The sequence below is a fragment of the Psammomys obesus genome, unplaced genomic scaffold, assembly GCF_907164565.1.
Source record: "Psammomys obesus unplaced genomic scaffold, mPsaObe1.curated_primary_1811, whole genome shotgun sequence".
In the NCBI taxonomy this organism is placed as follows: domain Eukaryota; kingdom Metazoa; phylum Chordata; class Mammalia; order Rodentia; family Muridae; genus Psammomys; species Psammomys obesus.
In genome coordinates, this window is record NW_026585690.1 from 3,707,489 (window position 1) to 3,729,560 (window position 22,072).

Below are 22,072 nucleotides of genomic sequence, written 5' to 3' on the forward strand. Positions count from 1 at the left end.
ATAGATAGATAGATAGATAGATAGATAGATAGATAGATAGATAGATAGATGATAGATAGATATAGATATAGATAGATAGACAGACAGACAGACAGATAGATAGATAAAATAATGGGCTCATCAGACTATTTTTATAAGTGTGTGTGTGTGTGTGTGTGTGTGTGTGTGTGTGTGTGTAACAACAATAATCAAAGAAAAAGAGGCTATCGGTTTGAGAGTTGGAGGGGAGTCTGGGGAGGAGCTGGGGAGGAGCTGGAGAGTAGAAAGAGAAGGTTGAAGTGGTACAATTCTATTTTAGCTAAAGTGCATTGAAAAATAAAACATTTTTAAAAATTAACAAAACACACAGCTGAAGAAAAGCTGTGGTCATAGAACCATGAGGAAGCTCGTGGCTGCTACCAGATCTGGAGTGACTGAGGACACACAAGGACTGACAATATCCTTTTGTTCTCCAGTTTTCACAGATGTGATTCTGTTTGGGGCTTTCTTGGCACAGCAGTGTCCAGGAGGTCCCTGCAAGCATTTGAAGGCCAAGATTATAATCTCACACAAGTCCTTACTGCAACTTCCTCCATGAAGTGAAGTCAGACCACCCAAAATCAGTAGGTCCACCGGAAAAAAAAAAGACACTGCCTTGGTGCATGTCCACCTCTGTAAATATGAAAGAATCCTTGCAAAGACCCTAGGACGAAAATTTGGCTTTGAAGCCATGAAAACGTCATGTCAGCTCAGCTATGCTGAGTCGGTCCTACATTGTGTATGTAGAAGAACAAGAACAGCAGTCAGTCGATTGTAGACTGTGTCCTTCTAGATTCCATTTTACAGTCATCAAAACAGCAACTAAAAATTCAGACATGATTTAATGATTTATCCTCTTACTCCCTGACAAAATATTTAAATTTACAACTATTTCTATAAATGACCAACATTTCAAAATTAAAGATCAAGGCTTCCAAGTATATTTAAAGATAACAGACAGTAGATAATCCTTAAAATGATCCTGATGCACTTCTAAAGATTAATCCTAGATCAAATTCCCCTGGGAGACCTATTATGATACATTGTCTGATAACTCTGTCAAATGAGGCAACCAGATAAGATGTTACCAGATCACGTGAATCTTCGCATGTGTTCCTGGGACTCTGCAAAGTGCTTGCATCTCTATTGCATGCACTGTGGATCTGCAGGCTGCAATTTCCCCTACCATTGACTCTGTACATGCAAGATGACACTGCACCATTCAGTCTGTAGAGTGAAGCCCTATAAAGAGCTATTAGCACAGTGCATCTCTACGAGTTAAAGCTAACAAAGGAATGGTGAGGACAGCCATCCCAGGGCTACACATGTAGCTCAGTTCTTACATCTTATGGATAAAACCCTAGATGTGATCCCTAATGCCAGGAAGGAAAAAACCAACCCCTTGCTATGTCTTCTCGCCTCATTCATGAAAAATGATATCTGTGCCTTGCATCTGCATAGCATCTCTCATGCAGCTACGTTTCTCAGAGAAGGAACAAAGGAATAGAAAAGGGCAAAGCAAAGACAATTGGGAAAATTTGCTAATGCAAAAGTACATTCCAGAGAAACAACAACAAAAACCCCACATAATTTATGTAGATGTACAACTCCATGAGCTCCAGATGTGTTGGTTAATGTACTCCACACAGGTGTCTTTCTGCTTAATAAACATCACATCCAAGCAGGGATGTGGTTGGGACACTGCATTGTTCCCCTGGGGCTAGGCTTTTCTGCTGCTCTTAACTGTTCTGAGCTATTTTTCAATTGGGCAGCCACTGCTGAAATCCTAAGTGCATGGGCTTGGCAGAGCGAGGAAGAAAAAGTGCACCGCACAGATTTGTTTCTTCTGCTTCTCCAAAACAGAATCTCGCTTAAAATATGTCCTCAAATTGTGTCACCCTGTAGCTGTCAGAAAGGGCCATTCTGTTCCTCTTCATCACTTCGAACATAAAATCCATCTCTTGTGTAGAAGGAAGTTATATAGCTCCAGGAAGCCACAAGGCTGGGTCACAACTGTTCAGGCTGTATCCAGTCAGAACCATCAGTCAATCAGAAACTTCAGATACAGTTGGATGGAAGTTTGGGAGGCCAACTTGGAAAAGCACCCAGGATGAGTTTGACTTTACTGCCAAACTCACTTCCAGGACATTGGCTAATTAATTATAAAAGCTTTTTCAAAAAACTTCAAGCCTGGCAACCTGCTTTCCCCATCCAGACAGAGGAAAAATAGGTTAAAAAAAAGAAAGAAAGAAAAAGAAAAAGAAAAAGGCCAGGTTTATGGTATTAAAACAGGTTACAGAAATAAAACCTGGAATTTCCATGGCTTTCATCAACTTGCAAGTCCATTTTTTTTTCTTGCTTTAAAAGGCTCCAAGTACTTCTGTGTGTGAAGAATTAGCTTACTTTTACCCCATTATCCCTCCTCCATGTCTGACGGTATACAAGACTGAGGGTCAGTTTAAGCTCCTCTTCCAGCCTTTGGAAGGAAGCAAAGAACAGAGGTCCCTTTAGAAGACAGACCTCATTGGATTATTTGGCTCCAGTGACAGCTGTATTTGGGTGGATAATTGCTCCTAAGATATACTCATTAGCTTTCATTTGCTAGCTTTGCAAACAGAACAAGTAAAATCCCTAAGCTGGGTCTTTTATCTTGATTTTAACATCAACCTCAGAGACGATCAGATGTTCTTGGGAGGATTTCAATAATCCAAACCACACACATTTTATAGTAAAGTCAATCCAAACCCCATGATGCTCCAATGTATTCTGATCTTTGAAGTTAAATTTGATATAATTCATGCTGTAAGCCATGAAACACCCTCTACCTATGCCCAGATTTAAAGAGACCCAATAAAATAAGAAATTTCTTTCAGATTTGCCAGCTGCCTGTTTACAAATTTCTAGCTAATAACAGCCTCCCTAATAAAAGAAGACCTACTCAGAACTGTATCAACCAGATATGCCTAACTCTAACTGGTGTTGTTTTATCCAACTCCACGCCCCCTATCAGAGGGTGTGAATAATTAGCAGTTTGGTAAGAGCTGACTGGAACCAGTGAGCTCAGCAGCTCTGAAGGACACTCTAAGGGTCCAAGTTCTCTTCCAACACGGGTGTTTACCCACCAACAGACTCACAAGCAAATGCCCTGCACCTTTACCATGTGCAGAAGGGTCGGAAGGAGAAAGAACTATGAATATCAAGGTCATTAGTCCTGGTGAAGAGGCCTCTTGCAGAAACACCAGCGGACAAAGGAAGACACCAGATCTCAGGGAAATGTCAAACTTAACTTTCTAGAAACCCATTGTGCTTCTAATCCACAGGGGGAAAGGAGTGCAGGGCTACAGAGAACATATCGAACTGAGAGAAAGTGGGAACAAGAGATCATCTCCAAAGGTTCTTGTGGTGATCTGCTCTGGGCAAATGAAGGCCCTTTTAAGGAAGTGCCAATGAGAAGGTTGAGAGAATCCAAGAGCTGTTTCATAAGTAAGAGAGTAATTTCACCTTTCCTGTACTTTTCAGTATTCAAACAAGGCCTATAAAGCTCTGTCATTACTACAAGGGCTGCCAGTTAGAAAAGAACACGGCCATAAATATTGCTTTTTGTAGGAAAAAAAATAGCAAAGTATGAAAAAAAAATCGTCAAAGCTACCTTACTTAAAGAGACAGATATAAAGAATAAGGCCATGCAAATGATACCCACTTAGTGTCCTCAGCATGAAGCCAGCTAGAACTGTGTTCTGTGCTATACCAAAGGAAGTTAAAAGAGCAAGAATCAGATGCTTGGTTTTCCGATGTTTACATGAAGTACTATCGTTTCCATTTAACAGAGGGGAAAGCTGGGCTCGTCACATACCTAGCCAGTTTTGAAACAAGTACCAAACCATATTTTCTCAATGCATACCCCTTACTGCTTATCCTGTAACTCTGGGAGCAGGCTAGAATTTCAGTCAGTGTGTGTGTGTGTGTGTGTGTGTGTGTGTGTGTGTGTGTGTGTGTGTAGACCAAATTGATACTGGATGTTTTTATCTATCAATCACTCGCTATTTTGAGACAGGGTTTCTCTCTGGTGGAACTTGCTGATCCTACTCTGGAAGGCCAGAACCTCCCAGGGATACTCTGTCTTTATGTTCCCAGCCCTAGGATTACAAGTGTGCTCAGCAGCACCTGTTTTTGTTTATTTCTTTTTGGTTTTTTGTTTGTTTGTTTGTTTGTTTTGATTTTGGTTTTGGGGGATTTTAGGGTTTTTGGTTTTGTTTGTTTGGTTGGTTGTTTGGTTGGTTGGTTGGTTTTGTCTTTTAACATGGGTGCTGAAGATAGAATTCAGGTCATCATCACGTTTGCAAAACAGGAAAAGCTTTACCAAATGGCCTCTGTGTTGTCTTTGAAACAGGGAACTTTAGTTTCTTTGATGCCCTGAGATATTTTTTTCACCAGGAAGTATCAATATACTATGTTGTTGAAATATAATCTATCTGTTAGATACCCAGCCAACTAGGAAGATGGCCCAGTTTATACCACATTTTTTTTTTCAAAAGAAAAAAAAATAGCAAAGGTTCAAAATCTCTGTTCTTTATTACAAACAGGCACTTGCAATGTGGGTTCATAAACAACTACAGAGAGAATGAGTCAGACAGATGCCATTATCTTTGCCTGATACGTACACACACACACACACACAAATTGACAATTACCATCACCTCTTAGCCTTTTATATTACACCAAAACACTTTTTCACAGAATACCTCATTTAATCCCTACAACAAACCCAGAGTAGAGGTCATTAATATGTTCAGGCTCAGGCAATTACAGCTCCAAAGCTAAGAGAGCCAGATGAATGCATCTCAAAGGTGAAAGCCAACCCTGATTCTCTGCTCCCCGCTCATCTTGCTTCCTTCCTTAGAAAAAGAGCAAACTCCCCTGTGCACATAACAGTCCATTTTGGTGGTGACAAACACGATCTCTAACACAAACCAGCATTCCTCAGATACAGTCTGTGTTAAAATTGAAAGAGGAAAAGTCTTTGCTTACCTGGTCCTTCTCTGGTTTATCAGAAATGTCATTCAGACTGGAGGATGTCAGATTCCTATGGGTCATGGCTGGGCTACCTGGAGAAACACAAGTGAATTCTCATTAGACAGTTCTCTTCAAGGGCACAGGCTTCGGTTGAATATTTTGTAAACACTGGGATATGGTGATGAGGATGGTGAGGAGGTTTTTAACCACATCAATTCCTGGAGTGTTTTACTGAGTCCAGGCTGGAGCATAAATAGAGCTAAGTGGAAAGTATGTTAAACCCCCAAATACTTGGTCTTATTGCCTGGTGATATCTCATGTTAAGTTAAATCATAAAAATGTCTAAACCGGTAAGTGTAAAACCTGTTACTCTTGCTGTGATCACTTCTGTCACTGTATTTTATACACATCTAGTCTACTGGTTCCTTTTCCTTTGCTTTTCACCCACAGACAAAGCTCCTACCTATCACCAGCAGATTCCTTCTACCCTTGGCCTCAGTGTCCCTTCCAAGCACCATTCTTTCTGGTCCCAGCCCTCCATTGTCCGGCAGACATTTTGGACACAATAGATCCCCCTTGTTGGTATCTGACCCAGAATCCTCTGTCCTTGCCTCAAAATAATATTGTCATGGGCTCTCTGACCACTTGCTATTCCTACTAACAGGTTAAAATAAACACTTCCATTTTTCCTCTGTAAGACACCAAACTTCTTCAAGTAGAAGGATGAACTGCACAGGGCACCAATCTTCCTCCAACAGCCAGAGATCAAATGCACCAGTAATCTATCCAGTTATTTGCGACACTGTTAGACATAATGGAAGAGACATGTGGAAGAGCCATGGGCTGGCAGGCTGCATTTTGCAGTGGGACCTGAAATTTCTAGGCTTACTAAGCAAAAGCATAACTGACTCTTCAAGGCCAAGGTGTTTGACCGAACCATTGCAGGGTGCTGAGCAATGCACTCCTTACTAATCCTCAGTGATCTGACTCAGACAAGTCTTCCCAACAGGAGGGCGAAGGTTGAAAAGCAGCACCAAGTTCAAGAACAGCTTCTCCTTGGCTGGAGGAGATGCGGCTTTTTTTTTTTTTTAAACAGACGTGAATTCCTGCAGAAAGCAACTCCAACACACAATCTTACAAAAGATATAAAAACCAGATGGCTTCAGCGCAGAATTCTACAAGACCTTCAAAGAAGTACTAACACCAATTCTCCACAAACTATTCCATAAAATAGAAACAGAAGGAACACTACCAAACTCATTCTATGAAGCCACAGTCACTTTGATACCTAAACCACACAAAGATCCAACAAAAAAAGAGAACTTCAGACCTATCTCTCTTATGAACATTGATGCAAAAATACTCAATAAAATACTTGCAAACCGAATCCAAGAACACATCAAAGATATCATCCACCATGACCAAGTAGGCTTCATCCCAGGAATGCAAGGGTGGTTCAACATACGGAAATCCATCAATGTAATCCACCACATAAACAAAATGAAGGAGAAAAACCACATGATCATCTCCTTAGATGCTGAAAAAGCATTTGACAAAGTCCAGCACCCATTTATGTTTAAAGTCTTGGAGAGATCAGGGATACAAGGCACATACCTAAAGATAGTAAAGGCAATATACAGCAAGCCTATAGCCAACATCAAACTCAATGGAGAGAAACTTAAATCAATCCCACTGAAATCAGGGACAAGACAAGGCTGCCCACTCTCTCCATATCTCTTTAACATTGTACTTGAAGTCCTAGCCAGAGCAATAAGACAACTAAAGGAGATCAAGGGGATACAAATCAGAAAGGAAGAGGTCAAAGTGTCACTATTTGCAGATGATATGATAGTATACATGAGCGACCCCAAAGATTCAACCAGAGAACTTCTTCAGCTGATAAACACCTTCAGCAAAGTGGCAGGATACAAAATCAACTCAAAAAAATCAGAGGCCCTCTTGTATACCAAAGACAAAAAGGCTGAGAAAGAAATTAGGGAAACAACACCCTTCACAATAGCCACTAACAACATAAAGTACCTTGGTGTGACTCTAACCAAGCAAGTGAAAGACCTATTTGAGAAAAACTTCAAGTCTTTGAAGAAAGAAATTGAAGAAGATCTCAGAAGATGGAAAGATCTCCCGTGCTCATGGATTGGTAGGATTAACATTGTGAAAATGGCCATCCTGCCAAAAGCAATCTACAGATTCAATGCAATTCCCATCAAAATACCAACTCAATTCTTTACAGACCTTGAAAAAAAGATTCTCAGCTTCATATGGAGAAACAAAAAACCCAGAATCTCCAAAACGATCCTGTACAACAACAGATCATCTGGAGGTATCTCCATTCCCGATCTCAAGCTGTACTACAGGGCAACAGTAATAAAAACTGCATGGTATTGGCATAGAAACAGAAAGGAGGATCAATGGAATCGCATAGAAGACCCAGAAATAAACCCACACACCTATGAATTCTCAATATTTGACAAAGAAGCCAAATCCATTCAATGGAAAAAAGACAGCATCTTCAACAAATGGTGCTGGACCAACTGGATGTCTACATGCAGAAAAATGAAAATAGATCCATATCTATCACCCTGCACAAAACTAAAGTCCAAGTGGATCAAGGACCTCAACATAAAACCAGATACTCTAAATCAGCTGGAAAAAAAAGTGGGAAACAGCCTAGAATTCATTGGCACAGGAGACAACTTCCTGAACAGAACACCAACAGCACAGGCTCTAAGAGCAACAATCAATAAATGGGACCTCATGAAACTGAAAAGCTTCTGTAAAGCAAAAGACACTGTCATCAAAACAAATAGACAGCCTACAGATTGGGAAAGAATCTTCACCAACCCTTTATCTGACAGAGGGCTAATATCAAGTATATATAAAGAACTAAAGAAGCAGAAAAGCAACAAACCAAGTAATCTACTTAAAAAATGGGGAACAGAGCTAAACAGAGAATTCTCGAAAGAGGAACGTCGAATGGCAGAGAAACACTTAAAGAAATGCTCAACCTCATTAGCCATTAGGGAAATGCAAATCAAAACGACCCTGAGATATCACCTTACACCCATCAGAATGGCCAAGATGAAAAACTCAAGTGATAGCACATGCTGGAGAGGTTGTGGAGAAAAGGGAACCCTCCTCCATTGCTGGTGGGAATGTAAACTGGTTCAACCACTTTGGAAGTCAATCTGGCGCTTTCTCAGACAACTAGGAGTAGTGCTACCTCAAGACCCAGCTATACCACTCCTAGGTATGTACCCAAAATTTGCTCAAGTACACAACAAGGACATTTGTTCAACCATGTTCGTAGCAGCTTTATTTGTAATAGCCAGAACTTGGAAACAACCCAGATGTCCATCAACGGAGGAATGGATACAGAAACTGTGGTATTTTTACACAATGGAATACTACTCAGCAATCAAAAAGGAAGAAATCATGAAATTTGCAGGCAAGTGGTGGGATCTAGAAAAGATCATTCTGAGTGAAGTATCCCAGAAGGAGAAAGACAAACTTGGTATATACTCGCTTATATAGACCTACAAGACATGATAAACATAATGAAATCTACACACCTAAAGAAGATAATCAAGAAAGTGGACACAGGCGAAGGTGATTAATCCTCATTTAGAAAGACAAATGGGATGTGCATTGAACTTATGACAGGAGTCTATCACAAAAGGCATCTGAAAGACTCTACCTAGCAGTGTTTCAAAGCAGACACTAAGACTCATAACCAAACCCTCGGCAGAGTGCAGGGAATCATATGAAAGAAGGGAAGTTAGTATGATATGGAAAGGATAGGAGCTCTACAAGGACCAAATATATCTGGGCACAGGGTCTTTTCTGAGACTGACACTCAACCAAGGACCATCTATGGATATAACCTAGAACTTCTGCTCGGATGTGGCCTGTGGTAGCTCAGTAACCAAGTAGTTTTCCAAAGTAAGGGGAACACGGACTATTTCTAATAGGATCTCAAGGGCAGGCTGTTTGACCCCCACCCCAGGGGAGGAGCAGTCTGTTAGGCCACAGAGGAGGACTTTGCAGCCAGCCCTGAAGATACCTGATAAAACAGGGTCAGATGAAAGGGGAGGAGGTCCTCCCCTATCAGGGGACTTGGAAAGGGGCAGGGAGGAGACCAGGGAGGGAGTGTGGGGTTGGGGAGGGAATGAGGGAGCGGGATACAGCTGGGACACAGAGTTAACAAAATGTAACTAAAAAGAAAAATAAAATAAAATAAAAAAAAAAATAAGGTGAAAATCAAAAAAAAAAAAAAAAACAAAAGATATAAAAACCTGCTCCTAGTAAGCAGCTCTTTTAAGAATACAATCTCCTCAAACCACTATATCAGAAAGGACCTAGTGTTCTGAGCCAGGAAGACTGGGTATTTTCCACTCGGCTGCATTTCATTGAGTAAGCATGGCCTAGATCTCTTAAATCCTTTACCTGGCAGCGTGTTTCATTCTAGGAAAAATCTGAGGACAGGGCATTATTTAAAAGAAACATCTGACAAAGCGTTTCATAAGCAAAATTAAAGGAGTCCTGTTGAAGGCAGCATTTCATGCTCTGAACTACGTTCTAAAGTTCTAGCATCCACTCGATTCAACAGGTGTCAGGAATAAACTTGAACAGCCCCAGATAATGCTGAGGTGGAAACTATTCAGAGATGATGCGGAGGTTTAACTTTGTCCTTTCATTAAGAAGCAAAACCAAGTAACAGGACAGAAGCTTACCGCAGACGGCCTCTGAAAAACTCTACCTAGCAGTGTATCAAAGCAGATACTGAGACTCAACCAAACCTTCAGCAGAGTACAGGGAATCTTATGAAAGAAGGGGGAGTTAGTATGACCTGGAGAGGATAGGAGCTCCACAAGGACCAAATATATCTGGGCATAGGGTTCTTTTGTGAGACTGTATCTCCAACCAAGGACCATGTATGGATATAATCTAGAACTCCTGCTCAGATGTAGCCCATGGTAGCTCAGTATCCAAGTGGGTACCCTAATAAGGGGAACAGGGACTATTTCTGACATGAACTCAATGGCTGGCTCTTTGAACCCCACCCACCCACCCTGACAGAGGAACAGCCCTGCTAGGCCACAGAGGAGTACTTTGCAGCCAGTCCTGAAGATACCTGATAAGCTAGGGTCAGATGAAAGGGGAGGAGGACCTCCCCTATCAGTGGACTTGAAAAGGGGTAGGGAGAAGATGAGGGAGGGAGGATGGGATTGGGAGAGAATGAGGGAGCAGGATACAGCTGGGATACAAAGTTAAACTGTAACTAATATTAAAAAATAAAAATTTAATTTAAAAAAAAAAAAGAAAGAAGCAAAACCAGCCACTGGCATGAGTTGGATGAGAGTCCTTCCTGAATGCAAAGTATGAATCACATCTTCCTAATCAATGAAGGCCTAGCAGTCTAATTCACACACATAGGTTCAACATAGCCTTCACTGATAAGCAGATCAGACTGATTTCTATTTGGTACATTCATTTTATTTAAGCGGTAGCAATGACATAATCCAAAAATCAAATAGATTAAATTTCTTGGGTAACAGATTAAATAAATGGATTTGCTTTGGAAATCTTCAATAAACATTAGAAGGTATATTTGAACCAAATCACTGTCCTTCTTGCCATGAAGGCTGCATAGTTAAAAGCCAAAACAAAGGGGCTTTTAATATAATGGTAACAATCTTGCCAATCAAATAAATCCTGCCTCATTTCTGTCCCTTCCAAAGACACCTAGCCTGTAGCTAATTTCTGGTTACCTCTCTGTAGGGGATCAGAGGAAGGCACAGGCTGGGAACCGGAGGAGAAAGAGAAGGCTGCTGTTAACAATCAAACCCACTGCCTCTCCTAAATTCCATTTGATGTCTAGTAATGAAAACAATCAATACGAATGCTCAGTGTTGTAACATATACTGTAGCAACTCTGAGGCTAACAAACCCGGGACACTAGGTAAGACACCTGAAACTATTTCATCTTTTCCTCTCTCTTTCCCCATCAAATGCAACACTTAGCTGACCCAGCACTTAAAGCCCAGACAACAAAATGCTTCCCAGTGCTCATGGTAACCAAATGAAGGCCCAGGACCTGCAGCACCCATATCACTGAGGCACTCATTAGCTTCAAATTCTGAGGCTCAGTCTACACTAGCCCTAACACAACTCTGGGCATGGGACATTTAAAAAAAAAAAAAACAAAACAAAAGGAGTTTTATCAACCTTTCCAAGTAACAGTGCAGTGTGGTAAATCCAGAGAACCGCCGCTCAAAATGAAACACCATCTTGGCAGGCAGTGTACTACTGGAAATCTGAGTTAATAGGCACCTCTAAGCTGGGAAAGTCAGAGGCATCCTTCTGGCAACTTGCCCTGTTGCAAGCCACCACCGTCACCGTGCCTATCTCAAGAAAAGCATTAAATTAGCAACCTCACTACATACACACATGCAAAAGAATATTTGGTTTTTTTTCCCCTGATTCCTCACCTATACAACCAAGTCGATAGAAAACTTTGTTTTGGAAACTCACTTTGACAATAGAAGCATATTACCAAAACCAAAGAAGACAGGACAAGAGCCAAAAGAGATTACAAATTAGGCTGTATGTGGGAATCAGAACTCGGTGTGTGGATTCTAACAAACCCAGGAAGCTGTTACACAACCAACGGGCCCCTAACAATGAAGTATTGTGTACATTTTGCAACAGATATGCAATAGGACATGTTGTCAGAATAAATCAGTGATCTGTATTTAGAGTTGGAGGCCGCAATATAAACTCACTACACTGAACTACTGAGTGAGTAAGAGGACTAGAGAAAACTGTCGCCTTACACCAACAGTGAATCAGAGGCGTATCTTACAGTATGTCACCTCTGGGGACAGGTGGTAACCTACTCAAGGCTCCATTCAAATCCTCTTTCCAGCTACAAGCCAGGGCATTCAAATGTCTCCGGACTGCTCTTGGCCAAAAGGAAACTTTGCTTCTAAAGTGTGATTTTTAAAAGGGGAAGAACCAGTCTTGGGTACACAGCCATAATTAATGTCCACATCATGGTTTTCTGGCTGTAAGAGAAAGGGAGCAATGGAGGATCACATTTCCAAGCAGTTTCACAGTCTAAAGTGCTTTCATTTTCAAAGTACCCATTTGGCAGGTACATACTGTTTCTATAAAAAATAATCACACTCTGTACTGTTTGAAAATCACTGTTATTCTTCAGGGTATGATTAGCAATTTAAAAGGTCCTTTGCAATTATATCTATTAGATAAAAAGAGGTGAAGAAATGCACAGCATAGGGAAATATTTAAATGTGTGCATAAGATGCAAATATTCGTATAATAGAACAGAGGATTAACTCCCGCCTTACCTCACACCTACATAATAAACGCAAAAAGCACAGAGGACAAGCTAAAACAAGGATGTCATGGCTTATGAACCATTCTGAATTCTCTATTCTCATGAGCAACCAAATAACAACTTCAGCATAAACAAGCAAACAAACAACAACAAAAACACAGAAGCTGCAATCTTAGCTGTCAGGAAGCCGAAGCAGGAGAACTCCCAGTTTAAGGCCAGCCAGGGCAATATAATGAGAAGTCTCCAAATAAAAAGTGAAAGTTAGGACTGTAGCTCAATGGTAGGGTTTTTACCTGGTTACAATCTCCAGTACTACAAATAAATTAACACAATTTAAAAAATAAGTAACTATGCATTATAATAGACATATAAATGGATCTAGGTAATCATAAATGTCCCAAATTTATCAAAAATTCAGATGTATGAATCTGATTGACATTGCTCAGGGCCACAGAACAGCATGCAGTTTATTTTTTTAAAAGTCTATGCTATAGTTTCATCTCCACTGCTGAGAACTACTGCAAAGTGCTGAAACCTTTTAGAGAGGAGGGAAGAGCAAAAGAAAATTAGTTCTTTGGAAAAAAAAATCTTTGTAGGAGATATGCACATGTGTCACAATCTCTTACCATGATGTAAAGCCAGTGCCACCATGGGTGCAAGAGCCTAGGGACTTGGTGGGCTGGGCCCTCATGCCTCCCCCTCCTTACAGTTTGTGCCTTTGAAGTATGACGTCACAGGGATGGAAACCTCTGAAGCTTCGCTGGCTGAAGCACTCTGAATGCTCACTGGCGTGCCACTTCCTGCAGAGCAGGAACTGTATTCCTTCACTTCCGTATCAGTGCTGTGATGCTAATATTAGTAGCCGCACTTTATGCATACACAAATGAACTTCAAGGGTGTTAAGTTCGTGGCCTCACAGCAAGTGGAAAAACCGTAATTTAAACTTGGTCCTTTGAATATGAATCCCACCTGCCCTGAAAAGAAAACTCGTCTCTGTACTATCTGGGTAAACACATGAGTTTCATCATGTCTGACAAGGAGGGAAAGTGGTACACCGTGGCAATGGGTACATTCTAATTCCATTCTGGTTTTATGTCAGCTTGACACAAGCTGGAGTCATCAGAAAAGAAAGCGCCTCAGGAAAGAAAATATCTCCATAAGATCCAGCTATAAGGCATTTTCTTAGTCAGTGGTCAATAAGGAAGGGCCTAGCCCATTATAGGTGGTATATTCCCTGGACTGGTGGTGCTGGGCTCTATAAGAAAGCAGGCTGGGCAAGCCAGTAAGCAGCCCCCTTCCATGGCCTCTGCATCAGTTCCTGCCTCCAGAATTCTGCCCTGTTTGAGTTTCTGTCCTGACTTCCTTCGTGGATGAACAGTAGTGTGGAAGTGTAAGCCAAATAATCCCTTTTCTCCCTAACAAAGCAGTCAAGATACTAAAAACAATAGCAATATGATTGTGAAATAATAAAACTACACGATTCTAGATGCCCTATTCATAGTCACAGTCTAGTGGGTAAAAAGCTCATGCTAGAAATACAACCAATTCTTTAGTATTAATTTTCTACACTGAAGTTAACTACATTTGCAATAGCTTCTCATTTCAACTACTGAATAAACAGGCACATTTTTTCAGGTTAACTAAGAAAATCTAAAAGAAATGTTCTTGTTTTCTATGACAACAGGTTATTAAAAACAAAACACAAACCAAGCTCTCTACGCCCTCCATTTCTAGTCCCTACCTATATAAAACATAGAAATCTGTAGAGTGTAAATGTTAGACTAAGAAAAGCAGAAAATTGGAAGCCATGGAAGCCCTTTGGAGGACTTTCATCACTAAAAAAGAAGTTTTGATATATTTGATATTTTTATTTTTAACTCTTTTATTTATGCAACTTTGTTGTTTGTGATTTAACATAGATCTTAAGCCCAAAGCCATGGCCCTTGTTCTGTCTTGTTCACAGGTCTAGGCCCAGAGTATAACTGTACTCTGAGTGGGTTGTTTGACCTCCATTTGGAAAACTACTATAAAGGCACCTGTGCTAAACCTGTTTCCTGTGGAAGGAGTTGTTCGCTGTTTGCATTCTCAAGCACTGTTAAACTTGGAAAGCCTGGGGTCAATACCCAGAAGCCACAGGGCAGAAACGTGGCGCCAAGCTGGCCAAAATCTGTCTGCTAGCAACACAACAGAAGTCAGAAACAGTAAGAACAGAAGAGAAACCTTTGACGGAAAATCAAGGAAGTGAGGGAAAAGGAAGATTTGGGGGCGGGGGAATGTCCATCTGAAAGACAAGAGAGCCTGGGGTAGAGAAATGCCAGGGGAACTGAAATAACGCAAAGTGTGTGACCAGTGTGGAAGGTGGGGTAGATTTGGTAGAAAGAAGACATCAAAAGACTCACACAACTACCAAAATGGGAGCGAAGCTCAGCCAAAAGCTGAAGTCATTCTTACTGTTTGGGGCAAGGAAGAGAAATGTATGTGGAGAGCTGGCTGCGTGCAGAGGTCACACGAGAATGCCACAGACACCTGCCTCCACAGTCCTGCTCCCTTTCACACACCACTCTCTACTCTTTCAGGTCTCTGCTACCCAACCCCGTGGTTGATCTCTTTAACCTCAGCTCCTGCACTCTGCTTTCTCCTGTGTAAACTCTGAGACTACTTGTGAGTTTTCCCCTAGGTCCAACGTTAGGTCTTAGACATTCCAATTTCAAATAAACAACCAGAAAGAGCAAAACTCCTCTAACTCATGATAACTCCACTCTAATAATGGTAATGCATATTTCCATTTCACTGTGATCTAAAGTAGATTTTTAAGTATTTCAAATGCTCTGTCTCTATTTTGTGTGCATGCACACAAGAGCGCACACACACACACACACACAGAGACACTATAAAACCATTACTCAGGTGAGAAAGTAATGAGAAACTGACACAATCAGATACCATACTGAATAGGAAACCCACTGCAAATACTTTGAAGAGCCTGAAGTTTTTTCACTCACAGCATTTGTCATTCGTTGCAATGCTCTCTGTGTGCCTCACATTCATATATTCACACATAACTGTGCATACACATATAGGCACAACCCATATGCACACCGAAAATAATGGACAAAAAAATAGATAAATCTACACAAAAAACTGTGGTAAAAGTATGTACAACAAATGTGACCTTCATCTCTCAGAAAAACAGGAAGAAACCCTCCAGCAGGCATGCGCTACCTAGGGAAAGGGTGACCAGAAAAAGTGGGCTAGGAGAGAAATGATGACAAGATTGCCGCCTTCTTTCAAACGGGCTCTGCCTCAAAGCAGTTTCTATTCAGTTCTCGTAAGCCAAGGCAGAGAGGAACTACAGCAGGCTCCTGAAGCCCTGCCTTTCCAAGGAGAGGATTGTCACTATGGTTTCCTTCCTAAGTGTGGCCTTTTTCTCTTGCACTTAGATAGACACCAGATCCAAGAGAAAGTAAAATGCCACCATTCAGATTATCAGAGGAATTCTGTAATCTGGAGAAATGTCTAAGATTAAAACGTTTAGGAAAGCCACCAACTCAAGATGATAAACTCAGCAGATGTCTTAAATGGACAGGTGTCTTTTTGACCTTCGAAAATAAAAAAAAAAAAAAAAAAGCCTAGGGGGAAAAAGTTGAAAGCCAAATCAATGAAAAGAAATGGGGAAATATCAACACACAAAAAGACTTCAAAAATGCTCTAAGAAAAAGCACAGCTAGTATGGTCAAGCTAACACTATTCACGCTGTGTCAAAATGGCAGAATCAAGTATGTGAAGAGGGACACAGAGTTGCAGAGACATCCTGAACATCCCCGAGGAAGCAGACACTAAACATTCCAGGTAGGGTCCCTCAGAAGAAGATGCAAGGTACAAGCTAAAAGGGACAGGCTAGGAGATGTTCCATGACCATGCTGAACTCTCCCTTAGTGGACAGAAGGCTAAGCAGCAGCTGCAGGCACATTTACACTCCAATGCTCCTTGCTAAGTAACGCACGTGTCTGTGCCTCAGGGAAAAGCCCTCTGAATCCCAGAACCTACGGAAGACTTGGGGACAAGACTTCCTACCCACTCTAAGTCAAATGTTCCTTCTTAAGATGAAAGGACAATGGTAGCCTGATGCTGGCTCATTGCCTGATCGCGCCTGAATTCTCACATTCTTAGCTGCACAGTAAGCTCACTGCACTGTGGTGAGACTCTGTTTAAAGAAAAAAAATAAATTGAGGTCTATCAGAAATTTAAAAGAAAACTCCAAACTTAAATATACTTCATAAAAATAAAGAAAACTTGAAAAAAGAAACATAATTTAGAAAAGTTAAAAACTCTAAGTTATAGAGAGAGTTGACATGATTTTATACCTATAACACAGGCAGGATGCTCTGAAGAAGAGATCAAAAAAAAAAGTCTAGAATGAAAAAAACAATTACTTTATACATCAATGTGCACATTCACATGAGCACCAAAAGAACTCCTCAACATGGGTTAGAGAAGAAGAAGACATCTTGTAAAAGAGAAGATGGAGGACAATGCCAGAACATACAAAGAAAAAATCAGAGGCATAGAGAATGGATTCAATAATGTCAAAATCTGATTATAGGAAATGTTATTAAACCAGAACAAGGATAAAGAAGAAAATGCCATCATTAAGACTATCCCTAAGCTAATGGAAGTGCTTCTTCAGATCACAAGGGCTCCTCAAGACACACACAAAAGCTGAAAAATAAAATAGCTGAAAACAGTCTCACATATAGTTGAATTGTTATAGAACTTCATAACACCGAAAATGAAAAAAAAATATACCTTCACCTTCCCTTTCTGGAATCAGAACCCTGGATTTTTCTTAAGCAGCTACATGAGTGGTTCATGTAAAAGATAATATGAGGCTTTTAAAAGAATTCTACACTCTTCCCAATCATAGATTGACTGGGAACAAAAAAAAAAAAAAAAAAAAAAAAGATAAAGAAAATCTGGGATTAAACTGTTCTAAAAGTGCTAGTATTCCCTGATAGTATAATTTAACAAAATGAAGAAATAATCTAAAGAAAGGGGAGCTATCCTCACCACTCAGGAGAGCAAGGGGAGTCAATGACTATTAACCATGCAGCAAACCCAGACAGTATCTGGCAACTATAGCACAAAGGCGTGGGACATGGGAGCAATGAGAAGAGGCCGAACGGCCCAGAGGTACCTATGCAAGCATCCTTCAGGTCATTAGTATCCAGGAGATACAAGCTGTTGCTTTTTTCTTTATCAGTTTAAGAGCTGGTAGGCTGCCACAATGGCTAAAGGTACTTGCAGCATAAGCCTGAAGTCCTAAGTTCGGTCCCTGCACCCACACAACGGTGGAAGAAAGGAGAGCACCAACTCCACAAAGTTGCCCTCTGACCTCCGCATGCACACCTCCCCCACACCTTCCCCAACACACACACACACACACACACACACACACACACACACACTATATATATGTATGTTATATATATGCACACATACACATATTTATACACACACAATATGACAAAAATGGAAGTTTCAATAAAGAAAATGGAGGCTTTTAAATGCACTTTAAAACTATAATTTAAAATAAATGTTTAGTTAAAAATTTAATTTAGTTTAATTAAATTTAAAACTATAAGTACAGTTTCTTTTTCTTAAAAAATGTACTTACAGAGATCACCAAAGAGAACCATATTAATGCAGGCATAATATGAATTCTATTTAGGGACTCTGAGCATTAGATTCAACTGACAGAAAGCACAGCTCTGAATGAAGATAAAGAATATAGAGCTGATTAATATTGACAATAGAAAGAGTAACAATGACAGAGTCCAGTAACATCAGTGGTGAGGAGAAGTTTTCCTTCTCAAATGTATACATGTTCATGACAAGAAGTCAAAACACTCTGTCAGTCTTGCCACATAAACTGAAGCATGAGATCTTTACTGCAAATTACTAGAGTTATTTATAATGGAACTAAAAATAATAGTAATAGGCTAATGGCAAGAAAAAAGTAACAAATAATATTTTTCCTGTGGAATATATTAACAGACAATATCTATGACTGAAAAACCTTATAAAGATATGAAAACAGGCATAAAAAAGGTAAAAGACAAAATAAAAAAGCCACTTAGAGCTAAAAGTACTTCTTATACAGACAGCCCTAGGAAGCAGGAAAAAAAAAAAAAAAAGCTGTTCTTGATCTCCATCCCTAACCTCAAGTTATGCTACAGAGCAACAGTAATAAAAACTGCATGGTACAGGCATACAAACAGACAGGTTGATCAATGGAATGGAATAGAAGACTCAAAAATAAACCCACACACCAAAGGATACTTGATTTTTGACAAAGAAGCCAAAACCATACAAAGGAAGAAAGACAGCATCTTCCACAAATGGTGCTGGTCTAACTGGATGTCTACATGTAGAAAAATGCAAGTAGATTCATATTTATCACCCTGCACAAAACTCAAGTCCAAGTGGATCAAAGATCTCTACATAAAACCAGAGACTCTAACTCTGTTAGAAGAAAAAGTGGAGAAGAGCCTTGACCTTATTGGCATAGGAGACAACTTCTGAACAGAACACTAACAGCACAGGCTCTAAGATCAACAATCAATAAATGAGACCTCATGAAACTGAAAAGTTTCTGTAAGGCAAAGGATACTGTCAATGGAACAAAACAGCAGTCTACAGATTGGGAAAAGATATTCACCAATCCTATATCCAACAAAGGGCTAATATCCAAAATATATAAAGAACTCAAGAAATTAAATACCATCAAACCAAATAATCAAATTTAAAAATGAGGTACAGAGTTAAACAGAGAATTCTCAACAGAAGAATCTCAAATGGTTGAGAAGCACTTAAAGAAATGCTCAACATCCTTAGTCATCAGGGAAATGCAAATCAAAACAACGGAGATTCTATCTTATACCAATCAGAATGGCTAAGATAAAAAACTCAAGTGATAACACATGCTGGAGAGAATGTGGAGAAAGGGGAACCCTCCTCCACTGCTGATGGGAGCACAAACTTTGGAAATCAATTTGGTGCTCTCTCAGAAAATTAGAAATAGCTCTACCTCAAGACCCAGTTATACCATTCCTGGGTATAACTGGGTATAACCATTCCTGGGTACCATATAAGGACATTTGCTCAACTATGTTCACAGAAACTCTATTCATAATATCCAGAATCTGGAAATGACCTAGATGTCTCTCAACCAAAGAATAGATAAAGAAATTATGGTACATTTACACAATGGAATACTACTCAGCTATTAAAAACAAGGAAATCATGAAATTTGCGGGCAAATGGATGGAATTAGAAAAGATCATCCAGAGTGAGGTAACCCAGACCCAGGGAGAGGCACATGGTATGTACCACTTAGAAGCTAATTTTAGCCATATGTTACAGAATAAACATACTACAATTTTCAGACCCAAAGAAGATAAGTAACAAGGAGGAACTAAGGGAAGATGCTGAAATCTTACTTAGAAGGGGAAATCAAATAGACAATGGATGTGGCTAAAAAGAGGGAACAAAGTAGGAGAGGAATCATAGAGAGAAATGAAGGTGGAGACTAGCCTGGGTAGATCTGGGGTGGGAGGACAGAGGGCCTACAGAAAGGAGAGAAACCGTGGGTGAAGGCATGTCTATGACAAGCTGGAGACATAGGACAAGGTAAGCTTCTAGGAGGATATGGGGGTGACTCTAGCTGAGACTCCTAGTTGCAGGAATCACGGAAACTAGACAGGACTCCTAATGGAGGGAGGGAATCACCAACCCACCCACAAAAACCCAACCTAAAATCTGCCCTGCCTACAAGATGTGCATGGATAAAAATAGAGCAAAGATTGACAGCATATCCAACCAAAGCCTGGCCACAGGAGAAGAACCTGGCCTGGGAGAGAACCAACGCCTAACACTATTAAAGATACTCTGCTGTGCTCACAGACAGGAACCTAGCATTGCTGTCCTCTAAGAGGCTCTACACAGCAGCAGATCAAAGCAAATGCTGAGACTCACAACCAAACATTGGGTGAAGTGTAGGGAGTCTTTTGGAAAAGTGGGAAGAAGAATAAAAGAATGCAGAGGTGACAGGAACTCTACAAGAAGACCGATAGAGCCAACTAAACAGAGCCCAGAAGGTTGTGCAGAGACTAAAGCACCCACCAAGGACCATGCATAGACTAGCCCTGGGCCCCTTACACAGATGTAGCAGACAGGCAGCTCAGGCTTCCAGTGGGTACCCTAGTAAGAAGAGCGGGGGCTGTTTCTGCCTTGGACTCTGTTGCCTGCTTTGTAATCACTCTCCCATGGCTGGGTTGTCTTGACAGGCGACAGGGGAAGAGGAGAAGCTCAGTCTTCTTAATGAACTGGGGTGGGTGGGTGGGGGTGGGGCTCACCTTATCTGAGGAATAGGGGAGGAGGGAACTGGGAAGAGGAAGGGAGGGTAGGACATGGGACTGGAGAAGAGGAGGGAAGGGGCTCAGATCATGATGTAAAATGAATTAACTAATTCATTTTTATGGGCATGAGGGTATGTCTGCAAACAAAGCACTGGGGAGGCTGAGGCAGGAGATCAAGGCCAGCCTGTGCCGGACAGTGAAAGCTGCCTCAAAAGCAAAACCAAAAGGAGGAAGAAAAAGGAGAGGTGTTTCTGTACATTTCAACTTGATAAGATTTTGATATAATACATTAATAAAAGTATATCACAAGCATATTTTATAGAAGTAATTACTAAATGTGCTGGTATTATGAAAGCCAGTAGGAATACAGACTATTGGCCAACTTCAAGAGATCTCAGTAAATTAAATCAAACATGGAGACTGAAAATTTTATAGAAAATAAAATTACATTTTAAATAGTTAAGCATCCTTCAGGAAATACTATTTACATAATTTTAAAAAAATAGCTAGGGATATTTTTCCCACAAGATCTGTCTGAATTATGAATGATTCTAATCTATATCATTAGTCAGCAAAATCCCTTACAGCTGAGAAGTCTGTGCATATATGCAAAGCAAGGCGTTTTCATAATCCTGTATCTGTAGCCAAATTAATACGTAAGTAACACATACTCTCTGGGCCTACACTTTCTTCTCTGGTTTACGATTCACAAAACCTAGACAAGGCACTGATACTGACCTCCACTCTCCGTGGACTTACTGACTGCACTCTGCTTAACTGATCTCGGGGTACAGCCAGTCAATACAGGTCACCCACAATGCTGGGGGTGGACGCAGGACACACAAATGCCTTCAGCTGCACATGGCCCTGGAAGCTCTGTGGATTAAAGTGCCCGAGATCTAGAAGGATGGAGTCAGGGCACAAATATTCCTGGTATGCACATGTCCGTATGAGCTTTCAACAGAAGTGACAGCTAGGCTCCAAAGGTATGACAACCTTATGGCTTTTGGTGATTCTAGAGATAGCCAGGGGGATTCTGATCTCAAATAGTGGGTCTTGGATTATTTGCTGCCTTCACTGTACATGCATGCATGTATGCACATACTACTGAAGACTGAGCCCAGGCCCTTGAGCATGCTAAACACCAGCAGTATCCTTGCTGAGCTGCTTGCTCCTCTCACTTGGAAGTGTCTGTCTATCTATCTATCTATCTATCTATCTATCTATCTATCTATCTATCTATCTA

At 40.6% G+C, this 22,072-nt stretch overlaps 1 protein-coding gene across 2 annotated transcripts in view; it reads right to left on the reverse strand.

Moving 5' to 3' along the window:
- The window catches only part of Slc4a4 (solute carrier family 4 member 4), a 397,249-nt gene that overhangs the window by 134,444 nt on the left and 240,733 nt on the right, over positions 1–22,072 (reverse strand). For both annotated transcript variants that reach the window (XM_055596036.1, XM_055596044.1), the window contains exon 7: positions 5,047–5,123. In XM_055596036.1, the coding sequence (XP_055452011.1) occupies positions 5,047–5,123 (77 nt within the window). The remainder of the gene's footprint in view (positions 1–5,046; positions 5,124–22,072) is intronic.